Raw genomic sequence first — 25,139 nt, 5'->3', positions numbered from 1 at the left:
CTGGGAAGAGTCCAGCTGAAGCTCCGTCTCCGTCTCCGTCTCCGTCTCCGTCTCCGTCTCCGTCTCCGTCTCCGTCTCCGTCTCCGTCTCTCTGCAGTCATATTCAACTTCTTCCACTACGACAAACACACTGTACACAGAGAGAAAACTTTACAGGAACAACTGAAGAGTTTCACTCCAACATGTCATAGCAGGTGAACACAGGTGTAACTGATCTCATTAATGATGGTGTCGTTAGTGTAACAGAGTCAGCAGCTCATTACCATAATGACTGTTATTAATTACACCTGTGTTCACCTGCAGAGGGTCAGTACTGGAGGAGTCTTCTGACGGCCCAGAACATGTTTTAATATCAGAATGAGACATTTACAACGTATGTTCGCATTATGAAACAGGTTTCAGTCTGGTCCACACTAACAGATGTTTCAGATCTGACCAGATGTGTAAAATGTGAGAGAGCCCACCTCTCATCTCTGTGATGAGAGAAACAGCAACACTACACTAACACATTCATTCATCAACAACACTAAAGTCCCACTAAAACAACGTTAATCTCTAAATCTCTGACGATCAGACGTGACTTTAGTGTGAACCAACATGGCGGACGACGGGCAGGGAGAATTAGAGATGTTAGTTTTTACTTTGTGGTGAACATTGAGGATGGATGGATGGATGAAGTCACTGAGACACGTTAAATAAAAACTAATCAACATGTTGCTCCTCCATCTCTGAGCTCCATCTCACTACGACTTTATGCTCCACGTTTAGCATTAGCTCATGCGTTAGCCGCGGTCGCCATGACGACGGCAGTGGTTGTCCTTCCTTCTTCAGTCTCCTTCTTCAGTCAGCTTGGTCCTCTATTGGCTGTCGTTCTTTCCCACGTGACTGCGTCATCGGCTGTCCTCGGGGTTCCCCCCCCACACACAACAGGAGATATTCAACATGTTTCATATTTACTGTTTGAAATGCGACTTCAGAGGGGGATGTAAAAAACACGTCACACCACAGGAACATCTGGATCATCTTTAGAATAGCCATGCCGCGGCAGTCGGTGTTACACGATTACATTACGTACCCAACGCCCCCCCCCACCACCGTCGTTTTGATTTTTTTTACAGAAATAAAACCCATTAACTTCATTTTGGCGGACGCTACAAACTGATAGTGAACGCACCTGCTCCTTACAGAGTCTCAGCTCAGAGCAGCAGGAGTCCCATTTCACACTCAGAGAGAGAGAGAGTTGACAGACGAGACGATGGCGGAGGATTTGGTGTCAAAGCGAAAAGCAAAAGCACCTATTTGTTAAAGGGACTGTTTGTAAGAATCATAATGAGAGAGAGAAGGAGCGCGGTGTGTGAGTGCGCTCCTGTGTCTCCTCACTGTGTTGAGCGATGCTCCTTCATGTCTATGTAGAGCGAGCACAAGCGCCAGCAACAGGACGCTGACTTTAGTTGACTTAACGGCCACAGGTGAAGCTGTTAACAACACATTTAGGATTCTGACTAACAGGCCCTTTAACGGCTACATGCCTCTGTTCATTTGAATGTTCAAATGTTTTAATAAAAGAGTGTGTGTTGAATTACATAGGATGTATTGTTCTTTTTACCGTGGTACCGAATTTGGTATCGAGAATGGTGTAAATTCATTGGTATTGGTATCGACTACTAGATTTATGGTACCGTGACATCCCCCCCCTCAGTGACCTCCTGCTCTGTCTCAGATGAAGTCTGTCTGAGTCTGTCACGTGGTCTTTAATGGTGTTACCAACCAGGACATCCTCGCGCGCACTGAGAGGCTCATAATAATCTCTGAGGAGTCTCTTGGTGTATTTTACGCACGCGGCTCTTGGACCTGTGGATCAGAGTCAGAGACACGTGGAGCGCGTTCACGCTCATCAGAGATCAGTCAGTTTCTCCTGAGATCCACTTGGGGGTGGGGGGCGGCATGAGGGCTCCGGTACCGGAGCTGGGTCATGATGAACGCGCCTCATGGAGCAGGTTTACGCACCGGAACCGGTCTGGTCTCCATGTTGGTCACCGGAGATCCGCGGCGGTGTGAGCACCGGGACTGCTTCCTTTAGACCGGGATGACCGGGAGAACCGGGACTACCGGGCTCTCTCACATCCTGTCCGTTCCGCTGCTCGTGGTGGTGATGTGCTGCGCTCAGAGGTGAGTCCGATCCGGGTCTGGGTCCGGTCCGGGTCTGGTGGTCTCCGTCCTCCTTTTCCAGAAACAGAACCGTCTCATCCTGTTTGTGTTCTGTGTTTCAGCGTCAACGAACCGGGCAACATGTCCTACGTTAAAGAAACAGTAGACAAACTGCTGAAGGGATACGACATCAGACTGAGACCAGACTTTGGAGGTAATCACCATTAACTAATTATATTTAATAACTTTATTTTATTATATTTAATGAACTTTATTTTATTTTTATTATATTGAATTAACTTTATTTTATTTGTATTATATTTAATGAACTTTATTTAACTTTTATTATATTTAATAACTTTATTTTATTTTTATTATATTTAATGAACTTTATTTAACTTTTATTATATTGACTTAACTTTATTTTATTTTTATTATATTTAATTAACTTTATTTTATTTTTATTATATTTAATGAACTTTATTTTATTTTTATTATATTGAATTAACTTTTATTATATTGAATTAACTTTATTTTATTTGTATTATATTTAATGAACTTTATTTTATTTTTATTATATTTAATAACTTTATTTTATTTTTATTATATTTAATGAACTTTATTTAACTTTTATTATATTGACTTAACTTTATTTTATTTTTATTATATTTAATTAACTTTATTTTATTTTTATTATATTGAATTAACTTTATTTTATTTTTATTATATTGAATTAACTTTTATTATATTGAATTAACTTTATTTTATTTGTATTATATTTAATGAACTTTATTTTATTTGTATTATGTTTAATGAACTTTATTGTATGTGTTTAAAGGTGCCCCGGTGGCTGTCGGGATGAGTATAGACGTGGCCAGTATAGACATGGTGTCAGAAGTCAACATGGTGAGTTCATACTTCATTTATTGAGTCATTTGTAGTTCTGGTGGACTGCTGCTGTAAACATGAGTTTATGGTCTCAATCTCTAGTTTCAAGTCTTCTTCAATACAGCATGATGTTCATTTAGTAAATGATGGTCCCATTTAGAGTCAGATAGACCATAAAGCAGGGGTTGCTTTAGGGCGGGGCTACCTGCTGATTGACAGGTCGCTACCACGGCGCTGTCCGGTCTGGGAGTTGTCCGTGTTTTTGTCTTACAACTTTAACCCTTTCACAGTGTGTTTTCACTTCATCAAAGTTAATTATATAATTTTGTTCACCTAAAAATGTCTTATTCAGCGTTTGGTTGGTGGTAGTCTTGTGACGTCATATCTGTTCCGTATCCGTCAACCAAAACAAACCGCAGGGAAAAGTCTTTATTCTTAGATTTTTGGGTTGCTGGATAATAAATAATTCCTGACAATGAAACTGATATATTTGACTTCAGGACATCTCTGACTACATACATGCTGGAAATCAAACATTTTTACTGGATTCATTTAGAGATTTTACAAAGTAAAAGTTCCTAGAAGTGTATGATTCAACTTTTTCCCTTCACGGTCTAGAGGTAAAAAGTTAACAAACATCACAATAAATCATAATATCGTATTGCAATACTTGTTGAATCGCAATACATATTGAATCGGGAGATAGGTGAATCATCCCAGTCCTACTTTTATGTTGCACACTGCTGAAGAGCTTCTTTGTTCTCAGGGAATTGAATATGAACCATTAGTAAAGCCAGTAGTTTTAAACACTTTATTAAAAGGTGATTTATTTTAAAATAGTAAAACAAACATAGAATATTCTTCACATCATCCTGCGTAGCTCCGGTCTGTAAACAGGAAGCAGTTTGTGTTGTTGTCAGAGCGGTTTGGTCGTCGGCGGTATCAGACGATAGCTGTAGGTTTCACATCGTGGTTCAGTGGCGGCGTGACTCTGACGCTCTAATGGTCCCGTTACACGATGAGGTCACGGAGTTCAGCGCCGTGTGTCTTCTCCTCTCAAACATAACGAAGCATCCAGACCTTAAGACGTGTGAGTCAGAGTGTTGTGGTTGGCTCACCACGGCTGCACACTTTAATGTCTTCTTCCATCCGTCAGCGGTCTGAAGTGCTGACTGAGCCCGATGATGCTTCCGTCACACGAAACAGCCGCTGGCGTGCTGTCCTGACGAGGACGTGTGATGATGAAATGGACCCGTGGTGCGTCTGAATTCATCTCTACAGCAGCTAACACTCGCTGCCGGTGACAGCGGAGGTTCACATTCACTAAACGAGTACGAGGCTTGAGTGGATCTAGTCTGTCATGTTGAATATCAGAAATACACATCAAGTTTATTTTATTGTTACAGATAATGACATCAGTTTGTTCTGTTACTTCTCTTCATTTTCTCTACAACTAATGTTGGATTTGTATTTAATATGAAGTTAGTAAAACGAATGCAGGAGAGTTGAATGGAGGTGCGAAGGAAGAGTGGTGAAGCGATTTGCGTCAAAATCTGTTCTCCATTTACAAGTCAGAAATCAGTCAAATGAGAACACAGAGACATGATACACATATTTTTAGATTCAATGTGACTAACACTTACAGTATATGAGGAATGTTCTTTGTTCTTCTAATACTGCACCAACCTAATAATCTATGTAACTGATATCATGGACATAAGTACAAAATTAATCTTCTTAACTCACACAATTTATATATATAAAAAATATACAGTATATTAGGACTGTCAGTAGATTAAAATATTAAATCGCGATTAATTGCAAATGAATCACACATTTTGTATCTGTTCTAAATGTACCTTAAAGGGAGATTTGTCAAGTATTTAATACTCTTTTCAACAAGGGAGTGGACAAATATTGGTTGGCACCAATAGATTCTTTAGGTGTTTTCCAATTTCTTTTTGACTTTTTTTTTCCAAAGATTTTTTGACTTTTTTCCTGACTTTTTTTAGAACATTTTTCTGACTTTTTTTCCGACAATTCTTTTTGACATTTTCCGACTTTTTTTTAAACATTTTTCTGACTTTTTTTCCGACATTTCTTTTTGACATTTTCCGGACATATTTTCAGCCAAAATTTAGTGTAAGTTTGGAGCGTTATTTAACCTCCTTCACGACCAGCTAGTCTGACATGGTTGGTACCGATGGATTCATCAGGTTCTCTAGTTTCACATGATGCCAGTATCTTCACTCTCGCTTTAAAACTGAGCCGCTACAACCTAAAAAAAGTTGCATTAACGTGTTAAAAAAATGATTGGCATTAAAACACATTGCGTTATTATCGCGTTAACTTTGACAGCACTAATTGCAGTAACAGAGACTGACACATACAGTACAGTATGTGTTTCTATCTCATTAGTGCTGTAAATCTATAATCGGTTAACTAAGTTTCAGCTCTTAATGGATCAAACCTAATTTCCGTCGTAGCTTTTAACTGTAGAGTGGTTTTCTGTGTAGTAGACGTACTATATGACCATCACATCAGACTGTCTGTGTTAATGGTTCATGTAGACGGGACAGAGGAAGATTAACGTCTAGAAGATAAACCCTCCCAGTGGCTCTAGAGCTGAACATTATTTACTCATTATACAGATGATAGGAGGATGATAGTTCAGCAAACAGTAGCCTATATTATTTATGTTTTACCTCTATGAAGACAGAAAGGTCATTGACATGGTTTGACTGGAGTAATAGGTACATTAAGTAAATGTTTGTTCCTACACTTAATGCATGTTTTGGGCCATAAGTTTCACCATTAGGAGACATTAGGAGAACAGCTGGCTCGTCCTTCCTGTTTGAAATGTGAAGCGAACAGTGATGACGGCCCAGTGAGCGGCGTGTTCAGTGTTCAGTGTTCAGTCACATCGCTGAAGGATTCATATGGACGTCTGAGTGACGATGACAACTGTCTGTCAGTCATCTGTTTTACAGCTTCATTGAAAAGACATCTGTCCTGAGCAACAACTGAGCCTCGCCATATACAGTACCACACTGAGATAAAGAAACCAAACTAAACACAGTGTATTCTGTCTAAATATAGGATTAAAGAACCTTCCATTAATGCTGAATACAAACTACTCATGCTGTTCTCATACACCGTTAGTAGCTATACCTACTAATTCCTATACATCCCATGTAATCCGATCGTATGTAATCCACATAATTGTGAGCCAGGACGTATAAAGAGTGACGTATAAAGTCTGTGTAGGGAGGAGGTCGGGGTGGATGGGTGGGTCTAAAAACTCCAGACTTTCATCAGGAGACCTCTGTTGGTGCCCCGTGTGAGGCCAGAAGTCAACGTTGATTTATTTGTCACGTAACTTCTGTACTTAAGTTACAGCACTTCTGGCGTTATTTGGCGTTATTTTACGTTATTTGGCATTATTCTGGCGGTTTGGACCATCGTAATAAAGAGCAGGATGGACAATTCTCCCAGTATTTGTTTTTTTCTCCACCCCTACAACACTTGCGTCAAAGATGACGCAGCGTAGCGTACCACGAACCTGCAGCTGCACCTTAAGCACCACGGCGAAACAACAGAACTGGAAAATCCTCCTGCTTTCCCTGAGGTCACTTGTTTGGCGACATTTTGCCATCCCCGTGAGTTAAACTTCGAACATGTCGTTGTCAGAAAAACTACAGTTTGTTGGCCGCAGAAGATTTAGAGAATGCAGCAACCAAAGAAAACAGCATTCAGCGAACTGCTGGGCGATTTCAGCTACGGTTACACTATCTTCACTTAAAATCGATTGTGTGTCTAGTAGGGATGCACCGATACCGATACCAGTATCGGGTATCGGGTCCGATACTGTGCTCATGTACTCGTACTCGCAAAACGGCTCCGATACAACGGTACCGATACCACTTTACGGCAGCGTGACGTTAATCTCTCGTCACCATCTTTCGGGTCCTCTCGCTCCACCTCCCCGACAGTGCGGGCGAGACGGACCGGTAGTGCGCCCAACCCTGCTTAGCTGGCACCCTCTGACTCGCGTGTGTGTTAGACTCCTTGGTCCGTGTTTCAAGACGGGTCGGGTGGGTTGCCGACATCGCCACAGCCCCCTGTCGCATTTTACGTGGGCCGAGCCCCGTACTGGGGGCACGACGTGGTTGGGGCTCACTGAGGACAGTCCGCTCCGGTCGACAGTCGCACCGGGAGCAGGAGGCACAGAGAAGTACTCGTATCGGTACTCGGTATCGGAGAGTACCCAAATGTCAGTACTTGTACTTGTTCTCGGTCTGAAAAAGTGGTATTGGTGCATCCCTAGTGTCTAGTCTACATTGTTTTGTACGGTAAAGCGGGGTTTATGCTTGCCGTAGTGTAAAGCATGTAGGCGCCGACAGACCTCCTGATGCATTCAGGTGTGCCTCGTAAACTCTGAGAAACTCCAGCTGTTGTTGTAACGTTCCCTCCTGCCATCGAGTGGATAGTAGATGTAGTCCATAGTCTGACAATGGCATGTTTAACTCGAAAATCTAATCGTATTGTGACACCCCTATTGGTTACGTAACTTCCGTACTAAAGTACCGTTACTTCCGTAGTTATTTGAACCCAAACGTTGACTTATTTGTCATGTAACTTCTAAACTTAAGTGACGCCACTCCCGTGTTTGTTTTAACCCAAACCGCCATCCTTTCCTAAACCTAACCAAGTAGTTTTGTCGCCTAAACACTGCAGGAGCACTGATCGCTCGTGTTGCTGGACATTTGAAGGAAAATGCACAAAAAATATCATACGGACGGATGTCTGAACTACTCGTAGAACTTCTCTACATGATGCTGAATCCTTCAGGATCAACCTCACTTAAAGGAGCAGTGTGGAGGATTTAGTTACATCTAGTGGTGAAGTTGCAGGTTGCAACCAACTGAACCCGCTCACTCCTCCCTTTACAAGCCTGTAGAGAACTACGGTGGCCTTCAGGAAACGTAAAAACATTTGTTTGCGTTTGGTTTGTCCCTTCTGGGCTACTGTAGAAACCAATAAACATGTCAATAAATCCTCCTAAATCCAAAACTCTGCTCCTTTAAATGCCTCTTGCTCACCTTTGAGCTACTGATTGGTTGCTTGCTGGTGTATCTGTGCAGATGCGTGACTGTGTGTTTGTTATTTGCAGTAACTTTTAATCTGTTAATAGGATAGGAGACTATAGTTAGTAAATCAGTTGGAGCTCAGTTTAGAGCGGAGCTGTGAGAGAAGTGGAGAACAGACAGAAGGTCTGCAGCAGTTCATGTCCTGTCTCTTCTCATTATCCCGTTAACACCGAGCCTCTCTGTCCTCACGTCGTCCAGAGCAGCGGGAGAGTCCAGTCTTTACCTTTACACTGTTTCTAAATTAATAGATTTCTTTTCTGCAATTTCTTGTCACTCATCTGCCGCCATAAACAGCGATATTATCTACAATAAGCAGCTTTGACTTTTGCAGCTGCTGCTGACTCGTTAGTTGAATTTGATCTTTATTGTATTTTCCTCATATTGATTATATTTTAATACTTATGTTGCTCAGATTCTGCACTTTTTATCGCTGATATTTATCACTAATCTTTTAACTCATCCGTGCTTTGTTTATTGCATGTAAATATGTGAGTAGTCTTTTAATACAACGCACCATTTGAGAGCAGCGTTCGTTATATTTACATAATGAACTTGTTGATTGATTAATGAGCTTGTTGTCTTTGAGTGTGGAACCAGAGAACCATTGTTCATCTCAATGAGCTTTTCCTGACAAAATAATGTGTATTTTCAATTTGAAAATAAATAGTTTTGGATATATTATTCATAAGACTATTAATAGAAGATAATTTTTAGTCTCTAACAGCCGTATTTAGAGCTGTAGAGACTTTGAGGCTCAGTGAGAGATCGAAGCAGAGCTCGCTGAGAGAGCGTGGAGAGCGTGGAGGTGTCGGCGGCAAGCGCTCAAACAGGCAGAGTCACTCCGGCTATCGGCCCGTTATAGCTGCCGTGGGCGAGCTGCAGAACTTGTTGTCTAGGAAATCAGATTATTAATACGCTTCTCTCTCTTTACTCACTGCTCTGCTTTATTTAGAGCTTTGAGATTAAGATCGCTCTCCGTGGCCTTTTTTCACTCTGTTGATATTTTTAAAACTCCAACCAGACGTTCGTGTTACACAAGAGCACCAGGATGTCCTATCAGAGCAGAGGAGCACCTGTCCAGGTACAGGAAGCTGTCCAGCAGATCCTCCCAGCGGGGATGTTACTGAGTTACTGAGTCAGCTGGAAGATGAATCCATCATGTGATAACCCCCCCTCATCCATCGTGACACTTTAACATTACCCACCTTCTGCCTGGAGGAGGTGTCACCTCTTAAAAACTCCTACTACAGATGTTCCTCCAGATTTATGTTGAAGGGTTCAGTTAACATAAGAAGTCAGACACATACTGTAACACATGGAGTCGCCTCGGGCTGCAGCTGCTCTACTACGGTAGAAACACTCTCTCTATATGCTGACTTTCTACTGAGCTGCTGGAACATTTAGTGAATATAAACCCACTGTCATTCTGCTCGTCGCTCTAACAGGACGCCTGAAATAAAGATGGAGTTATTTAACCTCTTAAGCCTACTGGAAGGTGTGGTTCCCCTAGACAGACATATCATCAATAAATGAAGAATAGCTTCACAACCACCGGGTCTATCTGCATGATCTTGGTCTCTATGGATAGGTAAGACCTCAGAGAATCCATCCCCAGTGTCAGGAACATTGGGACTGTTACTATGCCTGAGTCAACTGGGATGAACCAAAGGAAATCATTTACATTTCTATCCTCTCCTAAAATATTACGACTTTTTTTCTCAATAAATTATGATTCGGCCCACGTAAAAGGCGCCAGGGGTCTGCGTCGATGTCTGCAACCCACCCGACCCGTCTTGAAACACGGAAAACCCCATGGCGCAATGAAAGTGGGATCCCGGCCCAGCGGGGTCGGGCGCATCACCGGCACGTCTAGCCCGCACCGTCGGGGAGGTGGAGTGAAAGTAAAGTGATATCGGTGCCGTTGTATCGGAGCCGTTTTGCGAGTACGAGTACATGAGCACAGTATCGGACCCGATACCCGATACCCGATACCCGATACTGGTATCGATATCGGTGCATCCCTAGTCAGAACCATTGCTGGTTCTGTGGAGGATAACTGATATAATAACTGATCTAACCTTCGTCCCTCCACTCCACTAAAACAGTTCTTCTACTGCTATAAGAGTATTTAATGAGAGGCTTGTTGTGTGGGAGGACGCAGAGACACGGTCTGTAAACACATAGAGAATCATACTGGGAATACTGAATCATACTGGGAGCACTGAATGGTACTGGGAACACTCTGAATGGTACTGGGAACACGTGTCTGTCTCATGGAGCGATGAAGAGCGTCTCGGAGTCTGTTCCTGTGTTATTCCCAGCAGACATCCCGGTGTTAGGTTGACGTAGACGATGTTTGACTGTCTCACAGTCGCCATGTCTGAGGATGAAGAGACTCTCTGAGTCGAAGATGACGAAGGCGACGGTCTCGTCCTCCCACTGGGCCTCATTTAGTCTCCGGAGCTGAGGACAAACCCGGTTCTGTCTCTGGTGGTCTACGTATCTGACAGCAAACAGCACCGCCGCTCATCTCACTGTGAAATCCTCCCTGGGACGGTCTCTTCTGGTACTCAGCTATAGCCCTTAGTAGAATATTACATTATTACAGTGGAGGCTCATTTTCAGTAATACTGGGACATAATTCAGTTTTATTATCTTTAATGACTTTCAGTGGAATCATGGATTTGTTCAGTCTTAGCTCTGTGTCGAATGTCCTCGTTAGTTTTTATCATATTAAGTCACCTCATCCTGTTTTAGTTAATAAAAGTCTGGTACTTTTAGTTTCATCATAGTCAAAGAAAAAGTGTAACTATTCTAGTTTTAGATGTGAGATTATATTGAACATTTCAGTCTTAATATCAGCAGGTTTCTTTCTCCGAAGCCCGGATGTTGTTGTCATCAACTTAAACTGAAGTAACTAAGTACTCCGAGTCCTCCTGATCTTCAGTTAGTGGCTGTAGAAACTCTCATCCAGCCAGCGCAGCGTCCAGTAGGATGGATAAAACCAAAGATCCTGTTGGTGTCGTCCTGCAGACAATTAAACGGCTGCATTGAAACTGTTTTTGTCAACAACAATAAAGAGATTTTAGTCAAGTTTTTATTTTTAAAACAGAACTCTGGGTACAGTGAGTACTCTGAGTACTCTGGGTACTCTGGGTACTCTGAGTACTCTGGGTACTCTGAGTACTCTGGGTACTCTGGGTACTCTGAGTACTCTGGGTACTCTGGGTACTCTGAGTACTCTGGGTACTCTGGGTACTCTGAGTACTCTGGGTACTCTGTGTACAGTGAGAGGGATGTGAATAGATTTGTCTCTGAGATGCTACAGCAGTGTTTAAGGACTACTGTACTGCTGAGGTGAGATGTGCAGATCTGAAGCAGACTGAAATAGTTCTGGTCCAGACTCTGTAGTCTCTGTAGTATTAGAGCTGTTGTATAAATCTGATTCACCGTCCTACAGCTCAGCTGTATGTGGGAGAGGGAGAGTAGTGATGATGATGATGAAGGCATCTGTTTAGAGGATAGGGCGCTAAAAACACTCTACAGACCCGTCTCCAGCCAGTCAGGGATCTACTGCAAACAAACGGTGGAGGGGGGGGAGAGATTCATATCGAACCGTATGGTGATATATACTAGCTTGTCATGAAGGAGGTTAAATAACGCTCCAAACTTACACTAAATGTTGGAGAGGAAAAACTGTCATGTCCATTTTCAAAGGGGTCCCTTGACCTCTGACCTCCAGATCAGTGAATGTGTGAGGGTTTTCGTCCGAAAAAATATCCAAAAAATGTCCAATAAAAGGTTTGAAAATGTTCGAAAAAGTCTAAAAAATGTCGGGGGAAAAAAGTCGGAAAAAGTCAGAAAAAAAGTCTAAAAAATATTCAACATTTCTTTTGAAAAATGTTTTAGAAAAGAAAGTCGGAAAAATGTCGGGAAAAAATCCGAACAATTTTTCTGGGAAAAATTACAAAAATTATTCAAATTTCCCCCCCCCAGAAATGTCCAATAAAAGGTTTGAAAAATGTTCGAAAAAATCAGAAAAATGTCGGGAAAAAGTCGGAAAAAAGTTTAAAAAATATTCGAATTTTTTTTTTAAAAATGTTGGAGAAAAGAAAGTTGGAAAAATGTTGGGAAAAAAGTCCGAACAATTTTGGGGAAAAAATATTTGAAAAAAATGTCCGAAAAAAAGTTTGGGAAAAAATATTGGAAAAATGTCGGAAAAAAGTCTGAAATGTCGAAAAAAAAAGTCCGAAAAAATGTTGGAAGAAAGCCCCTAAAGTGTCCGAAAATAACCTGATGAATCCATCGGTACCAACCATGTCATACTAGCTGGTCATGAAGGAGGTTAAATAACGCTAAAAACGTACGCTAAATTTTGGCGAGGAAAAAACATGTCCATTTTCAAAGGGGTCCCTTGACCTCTGACCTCCAGATGTGTGTAAGTGTGAGGGGTTTTCGTCTGAAAAAATGTCAGAAAAATGTCCAATAAAAGGTCTGAAAAATGTATTAAAAAGTCGGAAAAATGACTGAAAAAAAGTCGGAAAATGTCGGGAAAAACAGTCTAAAAAATATTCGAAATTTTTTTTCAAAAATGTTGGAGAAAAGAAAGTCGGAAAAATGTAGGAAAAGAAGTCAGAACAATTTTGGTGATTCCATCGGTACGAACCATGTCATACTAGCTGGTCATGAAGGAGGTTAAATAACGCTCCACACTTACACTAAATTTTGGTGAGGAAAAACTGTCATGTCCGTTTTCAAAGGGGTCCCTTGACCTCTGACCTCCAGATGTGTGAATGTAAATGGGTTCTATGGGTACCCACGAGTCTCCCCTTTACAGACATGCCCCCTAAAGACCTCCTGTACAGGACCCCCCTAAAGAAGACTAAAACAGCTCTGTTATATAACAGGAGAATAAATCTCTGACTGTACATACACACTGAATTATTCATATGAATCAATATTATATTATATTATCCTGTCAGTCAGACCTCGTAGTGTGATTCATTCCCAACACTAAACACGGCGACAGTCAGTCAGCCGTTCAGCGTGCAGCTAATAATGAGAATCAACTAAAATAATACAGTTATATATTTAGTCAGCAGAAACAGACGACCAACTCTCGGTGATAATAATTAGTTCTGTGTGGAGGAAAAGAGAAATACTGATATTGATTTTTACATCCAGAGGAAATCTTTGGACACTTCATTGTGAATATACGCGGCCGCTCTGGAGGGTTGAAATGTCGGCATTTTCTGCAGTGCCGACTTTTTGTTTGTTTCCTGCGAGCTGCTTATTTATTAAAGAGAACATTAGTCAGCAGAACAAAGAAGCCCGGCGAGCTGGTAAAGAGCGCCATTAAAAGCTTCTGTGTCTGATGGATCCACTTGTGGAGCGAAGCTGCAGATGAATTATTGAAATAGCCTCAATGTCATCGCACGTACGGCTGCTAATATGTCATGATATCATCCGTCCGTCCACATATATATATATCTATACTGGAGATGTTCATGGTTCAGTCACTAAACTGGGAATCTATAGTGAGGTCTGGTACTGGTCGAACAGAACAGAACAGCTGAGAGAGGTTCTGTTGGTGACCCGGGTCAGACTGATGACAAACAGCTGTTTGACATTTCTATAAATACTGCACTGAAAACACAGTACAGATACTTCTGGTACTGCACTGAAAACACAGTACAGATACTGCTGGTACTTTGCTGAAAACACAGTACAAATACTGCTGGTACTTCACTGAAAACACAGTACAAATACTGCTGGTACTTCACTGAAAACACAGTACAAATACTGCTGGTACTGTCGGCAACGCCGGCCTGAAGAAGTTACTAACGTCTGGAACTAAATACTGTATCTGCCATGTAGTATAATTTCATGTCTCTGTCTCCTACAGTATTTATTGTTGAGTATATTAATACATGATACTTGATGTTTTCTTCCCCTCAGGACTACACGCTGACGATGTACTTCCAGCAGTACTGGAGGGATAAGAGGTTGGCCTACACTGGGATCCCTCTCAACCTGACGCTGGACAACAGAGTAGCAGACCAGCTGTGGGTCCCCGACACCTACTTCCTCAACGACAAGAAGTCCTTCGTTCACGGCGTCACCGTCAAGAACCGAATGATCCGACTCCACCCGGACGGCACCGTCCTCTACGGACTCAGGTGAGAAATGCTCAACTAGTGGCCGGGACCTTTATTTACCTCAATGCATTAACTGTTCCTCAGGTAATGAAACTCAGAACCTGCTCATGTTCTATGGAGGACAGAACCAAGTCAAACATATATATTAATCAATAAATAAAAGACTCGATAAATAAATAAATATGTCATTAAATGTAGCAAAAATAATAATACAAATAAATATAGCCATTAATTAATTGATAAAATGGGACATAAATTGATAGCTAGCGTATACTCTGACCCCATGATGACACACGCTGACTGACAGCCTCCTCATTTGCATAATGAGGTAGAAATGCATAATGAAATGTAAAAAGAAAAGAATACAGAAATAAATAGTTTTAGGAAATAAATGAGGGGTGAAATGCAAAAGGAAAATCATGCAGGAATAAATAAATGCATAAATACATGAATAAATACATACATTTAAAATTAAATATAAACATAAATGCATAAATAAATTAAGTAAAAATGCAAAAATAAATAAATACATTTAAAAATCAACAAAAATAAATGCATAAATAAATAAAAAGGAAAATATATATATATATCATATTAAACAGAAGAGTAAATAAATAAGAGAATTAATACAAAGATAATTAAACAAAGAAGCAAATTAAAACAGAATTATCAACACAATTTATCAATTTATTAATGACTACATTTATTTTTACTGCATTTAATGACATATTTATCTATTTAACAAATTATTTATTTATTCATTTATTCAGTCTTTTCAAAATAAAAGTCCTTAGTTAGGTTTAGTAAAAGATGGTGGTTTGGGTTAAAATAACTCCATAAGTTTCGTAACTGAAGAACAGAAGTTACGAATAAATCAATGTTGACTTCTGGCCTCACACGGGGCACCAATATAGGTCTCCTGGTGGAAGTCTGGCCTCACACGGGGCACCAATAGTGGTCTCCTAGTGACAGTCTGGCCTCACACGGGGCACCAATAGTGGACTCCTGGTGAAAGTCTGGTGTTTTTTAGACCCACCAATCCACCCCGACCTCCTCGCTACATGCCGTTTACCGCTCTTTGCGCTTCCTGGTTCACGATTACGTGGATTATATTGATTTCATGTTGATCATCACGAAAAAAAAGGGAAATTTGTGTCTATGTACACGAATCAATACATTCAATTTCGTGACTTTTTCACAAACTGCTGTGCGATTGAGCTGGTTAACCACACAATAAACACAACTAAAAGCTTGTGAAATGTTTTTTAGTCTGCTTTAATTTAATTTAATTTAATTTAATTTCAGCACTGATTGCAGCTAAAGGCCTGTTTACACTTTTATCAACACTGACTGAAACTGTATCTGCATCTCCATTAGCTGTTAGAGAGAGAGAATCGGTCTGATTGGATCACTTCCTGTCCCTCACAGATCGTTAACATCATATGAAACGGATGTATTTACACATTTTCAACACAATCAATCCATCTCTGATGTTATTGCTTTCATTTCCTCGTAGCTTTCCGGCCGTCACGTCGCCATCCGATCGGCCCGAGACACATAAAGAGGCTGTTGTATTTGTTCTGTTGAAGCCATTTAAGCTGCAATTCTCACAACTTAACACTAATACATCAGCTCTCACATCAGCTCATATATCAGAGATCTCCAATCTTCTCAGTATAACAGCTGGGAGGAAAAAGCCTGGAATTAGCAGCCGTAAGCAGTAACTGAGAGAGAGTCGGACTCAAACTGATAATAATGAAAGTCAACGCATCGCCGGGATGTTTGTGTCTCTCTGTGATGATCTGTTCTGTTTGAAATGAGTTGTGCACATCTCTATGAATCTCCCTCTCTGATAATGTGTCTTCATACCAGCTCACCTCAGTAAACCTCTGTTGTGGTTTTGTTCTGGTTCAGGATCACGACGACAGCGGCCTGCATGATGGACCTGAGGAGATACCCATTGGATGAACAGAACTGCACTCTGGAGATAGAGAGCTGTGAGTTTCAGCCTCACGTCTTTGCTAGACTGTTTCACCCCTTAAAAAAATATGATTCCCATCAAATAAAACCTCGCCACACTCGTCATCTGGTGGAGACAGAAACTGCAGCGGCGGCTGGATCGCTGTAGATTTATGAAGCTGTCGTATCTCAGTGAGATCGCCGGTTTAACCCTCCCAGATTGAGCTGCTGCTGCTTCTATCCACACAGAGATGATCAGTCCACCTTCATCAGTCTGATGACATGTTTGACTGTCTATGCTGCCGTGTTATGGATCTCATACATGTGGTGTAAGTCTGTCTGCAGCGACACACGTCAAGAAGATTTACATCTCATACAACCACAGCCTGTAAATCAACTGGAGCTATTAGACCCCAGATCTCGTTAACGCAAATTAGTTTTTTTATGCCACTAAAGCTAGAGCTGGAGTACTGGTATCATAGGAAACTATAAAACCTGATGAATCCATCGGTACCAACCATGTCACACTAGCTTGTCTTGAAGGAGGTTAAATAACGCTCCAAACTTACACTAAATGTTGGAGAGGAAAAACTGTGATGTCCATGTTCAAAGGGGTCCCTTGACCTCTGACCTCCAGATCAGTGAATGTAAATGGGTTCTATGGTACCCACGAGTCTCCCCTTTACAGACATGCCCACTTTATGATAATCACATGCAGTTTGGGGCAAGTCAGCACACTGACACACTGACAGCTGTTGTTGCCTGTTGGGCTGCAGTTTGCCATGTTATGATTGGAGCATATTGTTTTATGCTAAATGCAGTACCTGTGAGGGTTTCTGGATCAATATCTGTCATTGTTTTGTGTTAATTGATTTACAATATTAAATATATACATACATTTACATAAAGCAGCATATTTGTCCACTCCCATGTTGATAAGAGGATTAAATACTTGACTAATCTCCCTTCAAGGTTCATTTAGAACAGATAAAAAATGTGTAATTAATCCTGATTAACTATAGACAATCATGTGATTTAGCCCTCCAACTAATCCCACCTCTCCTTGTTTCTGCAGACGGTTACACGACAGACGATATTGAGTTCTACTGGAAAGGAGGCGACACGGCGGTAACCGGGGTGACACGCATCGAGCTGCCTCAGTTCTCCATCGTCGACTACAAACTGGTTTCCAGGAACGTCGTCTTTTCCACCGGTGAGTTCACTCTAAATGACTCGTTCTGTGAATGGAGTCTGGTGGCTTTGAAGACAGCGTCGATAACAGCTTCATATTTATCGTCTCATCTAACTCTCAACAAGAAAGGGAATATTTCCCAAAGTGTCAGACTCTTCCTTTAACATGGTGTGTTTGTGTGAACAGAGTATTCTGGTCTGTATTGTGCTGTTTGCACACAGACAGTCTCAAGGCTACGTATGACGATTTGCAATTTGAACCAGGCTTGCTTCTTGTTTCCATGGTGATGAGCCCATCGCCATAGGAACCAAAACAAAGTGCCAGACATCCCCTTGTTGCTCTTGACTTAAAGAGGCTTCTTCTTCCTCTTCTTCCTCTTCTTCCTCGTCTTCCTCTTCTTCCTCTTCTTCCTCTTCTTCTCCTTCTTCCTCTTCTCCTTCTTCTTGTTCTTCTTCCTCTCCTTCTTCTTCTTCTTGTTCTTCTTCTTGTTCTTCTCCTCCTTCTTCTTCTCCTTCTTCCTCTTCTTCTTCTTCTTCTTCTTCTCCTTCTTCTTCTTCTTGTTCTTCTGCTTCTTCTTCTTCTCCTTCTTCTTCTTGTTCTTCTTCTTCTTCTTCTTATCCTTGTTCTTGTTCTTCTTCTTCCTCTTCCTCTTCCTCCTCTTCCTCTTCTTCTTCCTCTCCTCCTACAGGTGCCTACCCTCGACTGTCTCTGAGCTTCAAGCTGAAGCGGAACATCGGATACTTCATCCTGCAGACGTACATGCCGTCCATCCTCATCACCATCCTGTCCTGGGTCTCCTTCTGGATCAACTACGACGCCTCGGCTGCCAGAGTGGCGTTAGGTACGATGTAGATCTGGAGTTTCACCTTCAGTCACATGTCTTCTGTGTTTCATAGTGTGAGTTCACTCACATGAACGGAGGAAGGAAGTAACTCTGGATTCAGCTGTTAGTGCGTTTTATAACTTTTAGGACCTAATGATTGAAATCAGGACTATTAGAGTATAGTATGCAGAATAATAAGCAGTAATGTTTGAGCTGACGTGTCGTCAGTGTGCAGCTCACTGATCGTCTCGGTCCAGTTCAGTGAGATCAGGTGTGTTTCAGGATCAGCTGCAATCAGTTGAAACTAATGAGACACAGAGAGGAGCTCTGAGATCTGAAAGGAGAAACAGGAGAAGAACGATCACAGAGAAACACTGAGAGATTACTGGGATATCAGCAGTGACAACAACACTTTACAACTTTGATGTTCAACTAACAGAGGAGGCTCATTTTCCTGCTTTTCTCTTCAGAATGTGACTCTACATCTCATCTTTTACTTCCCTCTCTTTCATAAACACTTAAAGCAGCTTCACTCTCACTGTTCACCGTCTCACTACACAGGTAGTAACGGACACGTTCAAAACAGAAAGAAAGAGATGACATGTTATTGGGAGGTAATGAGTAAGTTGTTAATAGATAACTGTGACCGTGATATTTCAGGATGTGAGGTACGTTAATGATTGATGCCTCTGTTCCTCCTCAGAGACGCTCCACAGCTGATTGAGCGTTTGTTGGAACATCACGTCAGGTTCATGTAATTTACGGCGCTGCGACCTGAGAGGATGATGTAATATATATGTAATATGAGAGGTGGGATGTTGTCGGCCTGCAGAGCACATAAACAGACCTGTCCAAGTTTTAAAGTGAAACTGATCATTTTGGTTCATTTTTTATTTATTCTGGTTCGGTTTCACTGTGCACTAATTAAAGTGGACCAAATAAAAACATTAAGTTGCTGAGGGGCTTGTACGAAGGAGTGAATCTCTATTTTCCGTCTCCAGATCGGCCTCTTCTCTGCAGGGAAGCACAGACTTTGTTATCTTTCTTTCCACTTTGACTCGTCTCTGATCTGTGAATCTCTTCTCCTCCAGTTTATCTCCAATCACTTTAGAAACGTCTCTGTTTTTGACGTTTATTATTATCCTTAATTTTTTGTGCGGTTTCTTACGACTGTCCAGCAACACGTGTCAGTTTTCATTCGTTACATGCACACAGTCTTTTCAACATAAACTTACGTCTTCACAGAAAACAACTTTGTTAGGTTAAGGAAAAGATCGTTGATACAACAACGAATGTCCAGCAACACGCACTTTCCCAAGCTGCTGCTGTTTAGGCAAAAAAAATAGTCAGGTTTAGGGAAAAGATCAATTTTGGCATTACATTAGTACGGAGGTTATGTGATAAATAAATCAACTTTGACTTCTGGCCTCACACGGGGCACCAATACAGGTCTCCTGGTGAAAGTTTGGTGTTTTTAGACCCACCAATCCACCCCGACCTCCTCCACCCATCCACCCCGACCTCCTCCACCCATCCACCCCGACCTCCTCCACCCATCCACCTGACCTCCTCCCCTCTTTATACTTCCTGGTTCACGATTACGTGATTAAATGCAAATTGATTTTGTGGGTTATATATGAATTACAGCGCATTACTTTTAGTAGATGTAACTACGATTATCGTTTCCTAACGTGTCCCTGCACCTTTAACTGATGACAAAGACAACAGGAAGAATATTTTCGGAGCTCTGGGAGAGTTTCTATTCTCGCTCCTCCTCCTGTTCTGCAGAAATCTATCCCATAAACCCTCAGAGCTCCTAACACCCCCTCACATATACAGCTCTGTACGGAGCAACACTTTGTGGTTTAATTATGTAAGTCTGAGTCGACAGAAATAGAGCTGGCGTCCAGGTCGCTGAGCCGTCCACGAGACACACAAACAACACAGTTCTAATGGTGATGGAGCACATCAGGAAGTGAATTACTACACTGCTGTTTACTGTGGATCTGCTGAGTGTGTTCACTTCACTACATGAGCTGATATAGTCACATATATACTGCATATAGTGGAGTGTATTCTGCTGATCCAACATCAGTAAAGTCAAACTTACCAAGAAGAGGAATCCAGGAGCGTTTTAACGTACGTTATAATAGAAATGTTTGGACCGGCGCCTGATGAGAATGACTCACGGTGAGACGGTGTTGTCTCTTAATGAGTTAATATCACTCTGATGAGTTTACCGTCATTTAGCTCCTGTAATGCTGCACTAATGGATTTTTAATTCAAGTTTAATTAAAGAAACTCTTTGGTTCAGGAAGTCGTCCTTTGACAGACTGCATCTGTATTTCCCTCCAGGGATCACCACCGTCCTCACCATGACAACCATCAACACCCACCTGAGAGAGACGCTGCCGAAGATCCCGTACGTCAAAGCCATAGACATGTACCTGATGGGCTGCTTCGTCTTCGTCTTCCTCGCTCTGCTGGAGTACGCCTTCGTCAACTACATCTTCTTCGGACGAGGTCCTCAGATGCAGAAGAGACTGGCTGAGAAGATCCAGAAGGCCAACGACGACCGGGACAAGTTCGATGGACCCAAGGTGAGAATCCAGTTCCCCGTCCCACAGACAGACCGGGAGGTTCAGAACAACGGAACACTCTGGTTTAAGAGTTAAGGTTTAAGGTTTAACCTCAGTAAAGTCTTTATTGTCGGGCTCTGAGTTTAGCATTATCCCAGTTAGTCACTGTGGATCACAGCGATGCAACGTCAACCTCCACTCCTCCAATAAAAGGAACCAACATGAGCAGATCAGACTGTTAACATGTTCTGTACCAACACGCTCTCAGTCCAAACTCGTCACATACGGACGTTTGGCGTCACTTTTCTAACAAACTGGATCGCAGTTTAGCCTCATTTTTAGAGTTGTTTCGTCCCATACTGTCCAACATTCAGCCTCAGGTATCGGCGAGTACGCCAGTCCATGCATCGATCCCATACCATCATTTACTAACTCAGAAAACAATCTATTTGTTTAACCGGAAATCAATTCTTCTTCACTGCTCCAATTCAGCAGCCTTCCCTGTGCTGTCACCCTGGAGGTATCATGGCTGCCACTACTACTACTGTTTTAGAGCAGAGAAGAAGAAGAACTGGTTGCAGGTAGTTTGTCACGAGACGATAGCAAACAACAACAGTGCAGCATGTTTTACAGGGTTTAACCTGAGCCGGGCTATACAACAAAGATCATATCACATCCATACATGGTCAGTAGTAAACAGCTGTTAGATAATAATATTACACGGCTGTGTTGAATACTCAATTCTGATTGGTTAGTCACGGCGTTATGCGGCCTGTTATTTCTTTATAACTGACCGTTGCTATGTATAACAGACCGTTGCTATGTATAACAGACCATTGCTATGTATAACAGACCGTTGCTATGTATAACAGACTGTTGCTATGTATAACAGACCATTGCTATGTATAACAGACCATTGCTATGTATAACAGACCGTTGCTATGTATAACAGACCGTTGCTATGTATAACAGACCGTTGCTATGGGCGCAGCTCTGATGTCGGACTCTGGAGGACCGTTTTTGTGTCAAAATATTGATTTCTTCAGTAAGTAGCCGTGTAATAAGCAGGATAATGTACAGCTAACGTCTCGCTGTACATTATTCCTTACATAATAATAATGATAATAATAATAACTATTTTTTTATCATGCAGAATGGTATCGGAACATCTCTAGGTACCGGTAACTCCATTTGTTCAGGTCCTAACCAAAACTAGAGGGATTCATAATTACGCACGCTAGAGGGCTATGTGGAGCTTCATAGTTTGACGCGTAGGGCCGCTGACCAAGCTGCCGTATTTGACGAGTTGGACGTGACTGTACATGAGGTTGTTTATCATGTGGAGGTATAATTATATGTAATGAACTGTCAACTGGACTGATCCAGTCAAACAGCTTTCTGTCTGTGTCTCTCTGGTTAGTCCCTCCTGGAAGGAGCCAATTGCAGGTCTTCGTCCGTTAAACTGTCCAATCAGGTACAAGGGCGTCGCCACTCACGGCGGGTGAGTGTCTGTCACGGCCTGATGTTTTCACATCTGTCAAACTTTGCTGCTGCTGCTGCGAGGCAAAGTTTGACTTCCTCATATTAACTAAAAGAGCATTAACGGATTAATCACATCTCAACCAGCTGTCTCCGTCTCCATCACATCTCAACCAGCCGTCTCCATCTCCATCACATCTCAACCAGCCGTCTCCGTCTCCATCACATCTCAACCAGCCGTCTCCGTCTCCATCACATCTCAACCAGCCGTCTCCGTCTCCATCACATCTCAACCAGCCGTCTCCGTCTCCATCACATCTCAACCTGTACTCCTCTTTCTGTTCCTCTGTGGTGTTTCACTGTCTTTATCCCGTACATAAATGCTCAGTCCGTCTCCGTCCTTCTTGTCTCAGACCTCAATCCTGATAATTGTGCTACTGTAATGACTAAAATGTTTTGAGTTATCGTCGACTAAAACTATGAAGGATAAAAATGACTAAAATGTGACTAAAACTAATCAGCATTTAAGTCTTGGGACTAAGACTAAATCTAAAATAGCTGCCAAAATTAACACTGACATAATACATACAATAATAACGTTCTCCTAAATCACTCGTACCAGCCACTTTAGACCGGATCTGTTGGTCCGAGTGTTTCCTGCATCATGAGGCTCAACGTGAGGTCAGATTTATTTTTAAATGTGCAACAATTTCAGACGAAAAATACTTTGTGTGCAAAGACCTTCAGACGTGAGCATGTTTTTCTATCACCTCCATGAGGTCTGAGGTGGATCTCAACATGTTCACATGTTTTATAGAATAAGAAGATAAATATTCACCGTGTCACTTCCTGTCGTGTCCTGTAACCACGTTGTTATGTGACCGTGTCCATGTTGGTCCCTGTACTGGATGATGGATGAATGTTCCCGTCATCCAACCTTGAGCTGATTTGTGAGCAGTGATTTAACTTTGGGACAGCAGCCCCGGTGCTGAAGGCCGCTCTCTGTGTCCCGGGCTGTAATCTGTCAGACGGCAGCGGCGCCGCGGCGGCCTGACGCGTGCTGCACACGTGTCATCAGTCACCGCAGCCCGTTCCTCTAACGGCGCTCCTGTCTGTCGTTCTACAGGTCGACTCCCAGGGGAACATTCTGCTGACGACCTTGGAGATCCACAACGAGGTGGGAGGCAACGAGATCACGACCACGGTGAGAGAGACACGCAACTCCTCCTCCTCCATGGTGTTCGACAATGCGGGGGTCCAGTACAGGAAGCCAAGCACGCCGCCGGAGCCGGGCCACCTCAGTCTGGACAGGAACGCACATCTGAAGAAGAGCCGTCTGCAGAGACGATCGTCGCAGCTCAAGATCAAAATCCCAGACCTCACCGACGTGAACGCCATCGACAGGATGTCACGGATTATTTTCCCCTTCAGCTTCTCCCTCTTCAACCTCATCTACTGGCTTTACTACGTCAACTAGAGCAGCGACCACCTCCGTCTATCTGTGTGGCACTAATGACTTCTTAATGTGAAGAACTTCATATGGTGAAAACTGTTTTTTATCGTAGACTCTCAGACGGAGAGAATCTGTTTATGCACATCACAGTAACATGTTTTACAAAGACTTTATGTTCTGTGACGGCTCTGAGCTGAGACGTCGTATCTCGTCGGTTGAGAGGCACTGACTCTACGAGGTGTTGGATGTCAAAAAGACTAAAAAGAATATACGCCGAATTCACACCAGAGAAGCGGTAAAGTGCGTCCTGCGGCGAGCTGCCATGCAATGTCTATGAAAAGCTGCGGTGGCGAGCTGTGTGTAGCCGAACAAAAGTTGGGAAAAGTTCAACTTTTAGCGACAAAGCACGGCCAGAAAGGACCTGTAGCCGATCAGGAAACAGATCTGTTGAACTGTTGACCTGTGTTACAAAGAATTTCGTCCCGCCTGAAACACATGAACACACCTTCCGGACGCAGAAACACTTCGCCAGGTGTGATTCTGGCGTTAGGTTCGTTAATACAACTGTATCCATAATTTCATTGTTTGCTGAAATACAACTTATTGCTAATAATGACAAGACAGCTGACAAAGATTCATATTATTATTACAGTTAGTCTGTCAATCTGCGCACGGACAAATATGATCATGTTAACACAGACCGGACTCTTTACAGTGAAACCAGACTTAAAGGAATTGTTCAATCCATAGAAACAGAATCGGAGTAGAACGGACATTCAGTTAGTTTGTAATCCACATAATTGTGAACCAGGAAGTATAAAGAGCAACAAACGCTGCGTAGGGAGGAAGTCGGGGTGGATGGGTGGGTCAAAAAACACCAGACTTTCACCGGGAGATTCAGGAGACTGTTTATGTCCAATTTGAAACCACGGGGGGAAGTTTATTTTGAAAAGCCTGTATCCATGTAACGAGCGTAAGTTGACTTTTCATAGGATATCATAACGAACCGTTTTATGAGGATACGTTGAACTGTTTGCTGTGGTCATTTGACTCATTCAAAAGAAAACTGCAATTGTTGTTAGTTGTTATGGTGATGTTATGGTGACGTGGTATCACATGTCAGTGGGGCCCGTAAAGTGTGTTGCTCCGTCGCTGAGCCTAAAATAAAGCAAAATATTGCTTACCTTTTTTTAGGTTGCCACCGTTCGTGTTGTTCGTCCAGGACGCTGGGAACAGCGGAGGCGATCTCTTCCAATCCTGCCGACAACGCCAAATGTGCGGAGACAGATAAGGAGAAAAAACGATACTGT

The 25,139-nt window shown here is 42.2% G+C and overlaps 1 protein-coding gene across 3 annotated transcripts; it reads left to right on the top strand.

Annotated features, from left to right (window-relative positions):
- The first annotated feature begins 1,376 nt into the window (after positions 1 to 1,376).
- On the top strand, positions 1,377 to 25,139 carry gabrb3 (gamma-aminobutyric acid type A receptor subunit beta3). Of its 3 annotated transcripts, XM_074636755.1 has the most exons (11): positions 1,377 to 2,169; positions 2,271 to 2,362; positions 2,987 to 3,054; positions 14,145 to 14,365; positions 16,259 to 16,341; positions 17,379 to 17,516; positions 18,184 to 18,336; positions 20,674 to 20,918; positions 22,318 to 22,398; positions 23,503 to 23,901; positions 25,024 to 25,139. In XM_074636755.1, the coding sequence occupies exons 1-10, from the start codon at positions 2,087 to 2,089 to the stop codon at positions 23,851 to 23,853; spliced, it is 1,515 nt and encodes a 504-aa protein (XP_074492856.1). In that variant the 5' UTR covers positions 1,377 to 2,086; the 3' UTR covers positions 23,854 to 23,901; positions 25,024 to 25,139. The 3 variants fall into 3 exon arrangements, with proteins under 3 accessions (XP_074492856.1, XP_074492855.1, XP_074492857.1); XM_074636754.1 differs by lacking the exon at positions 25,024 to 25,139 and having other exon boundaries at positions 23,503 to 24,876; XM_074636756.1 differs by lacking the exons at positions 22,318 to 22,398; positions 25,024 to 25,139 and having other exon boundaries at positions 23,503 to 24,876.

The sequence above is a fragment of the Sebastes fasciatus genome, chromosome 5 (genome assembly GCF_043250625.1).
Source record: "Sebastes fasciatus isolate fSebFas1 chromosome 5, fSebFas1.pri, whole genome shotgun sequence".
NCBI lineage: Eukaryota > Metazoa > Chordata > Actinopteri > Perciformes > Sebastidae > Sebastes > Sebastes fasciatus.
The sequence above is the reverse complement of the archived record's forward strand: the minus strand, read 5'-3'. Positions and strand labels throughout refer to the sequence as shown.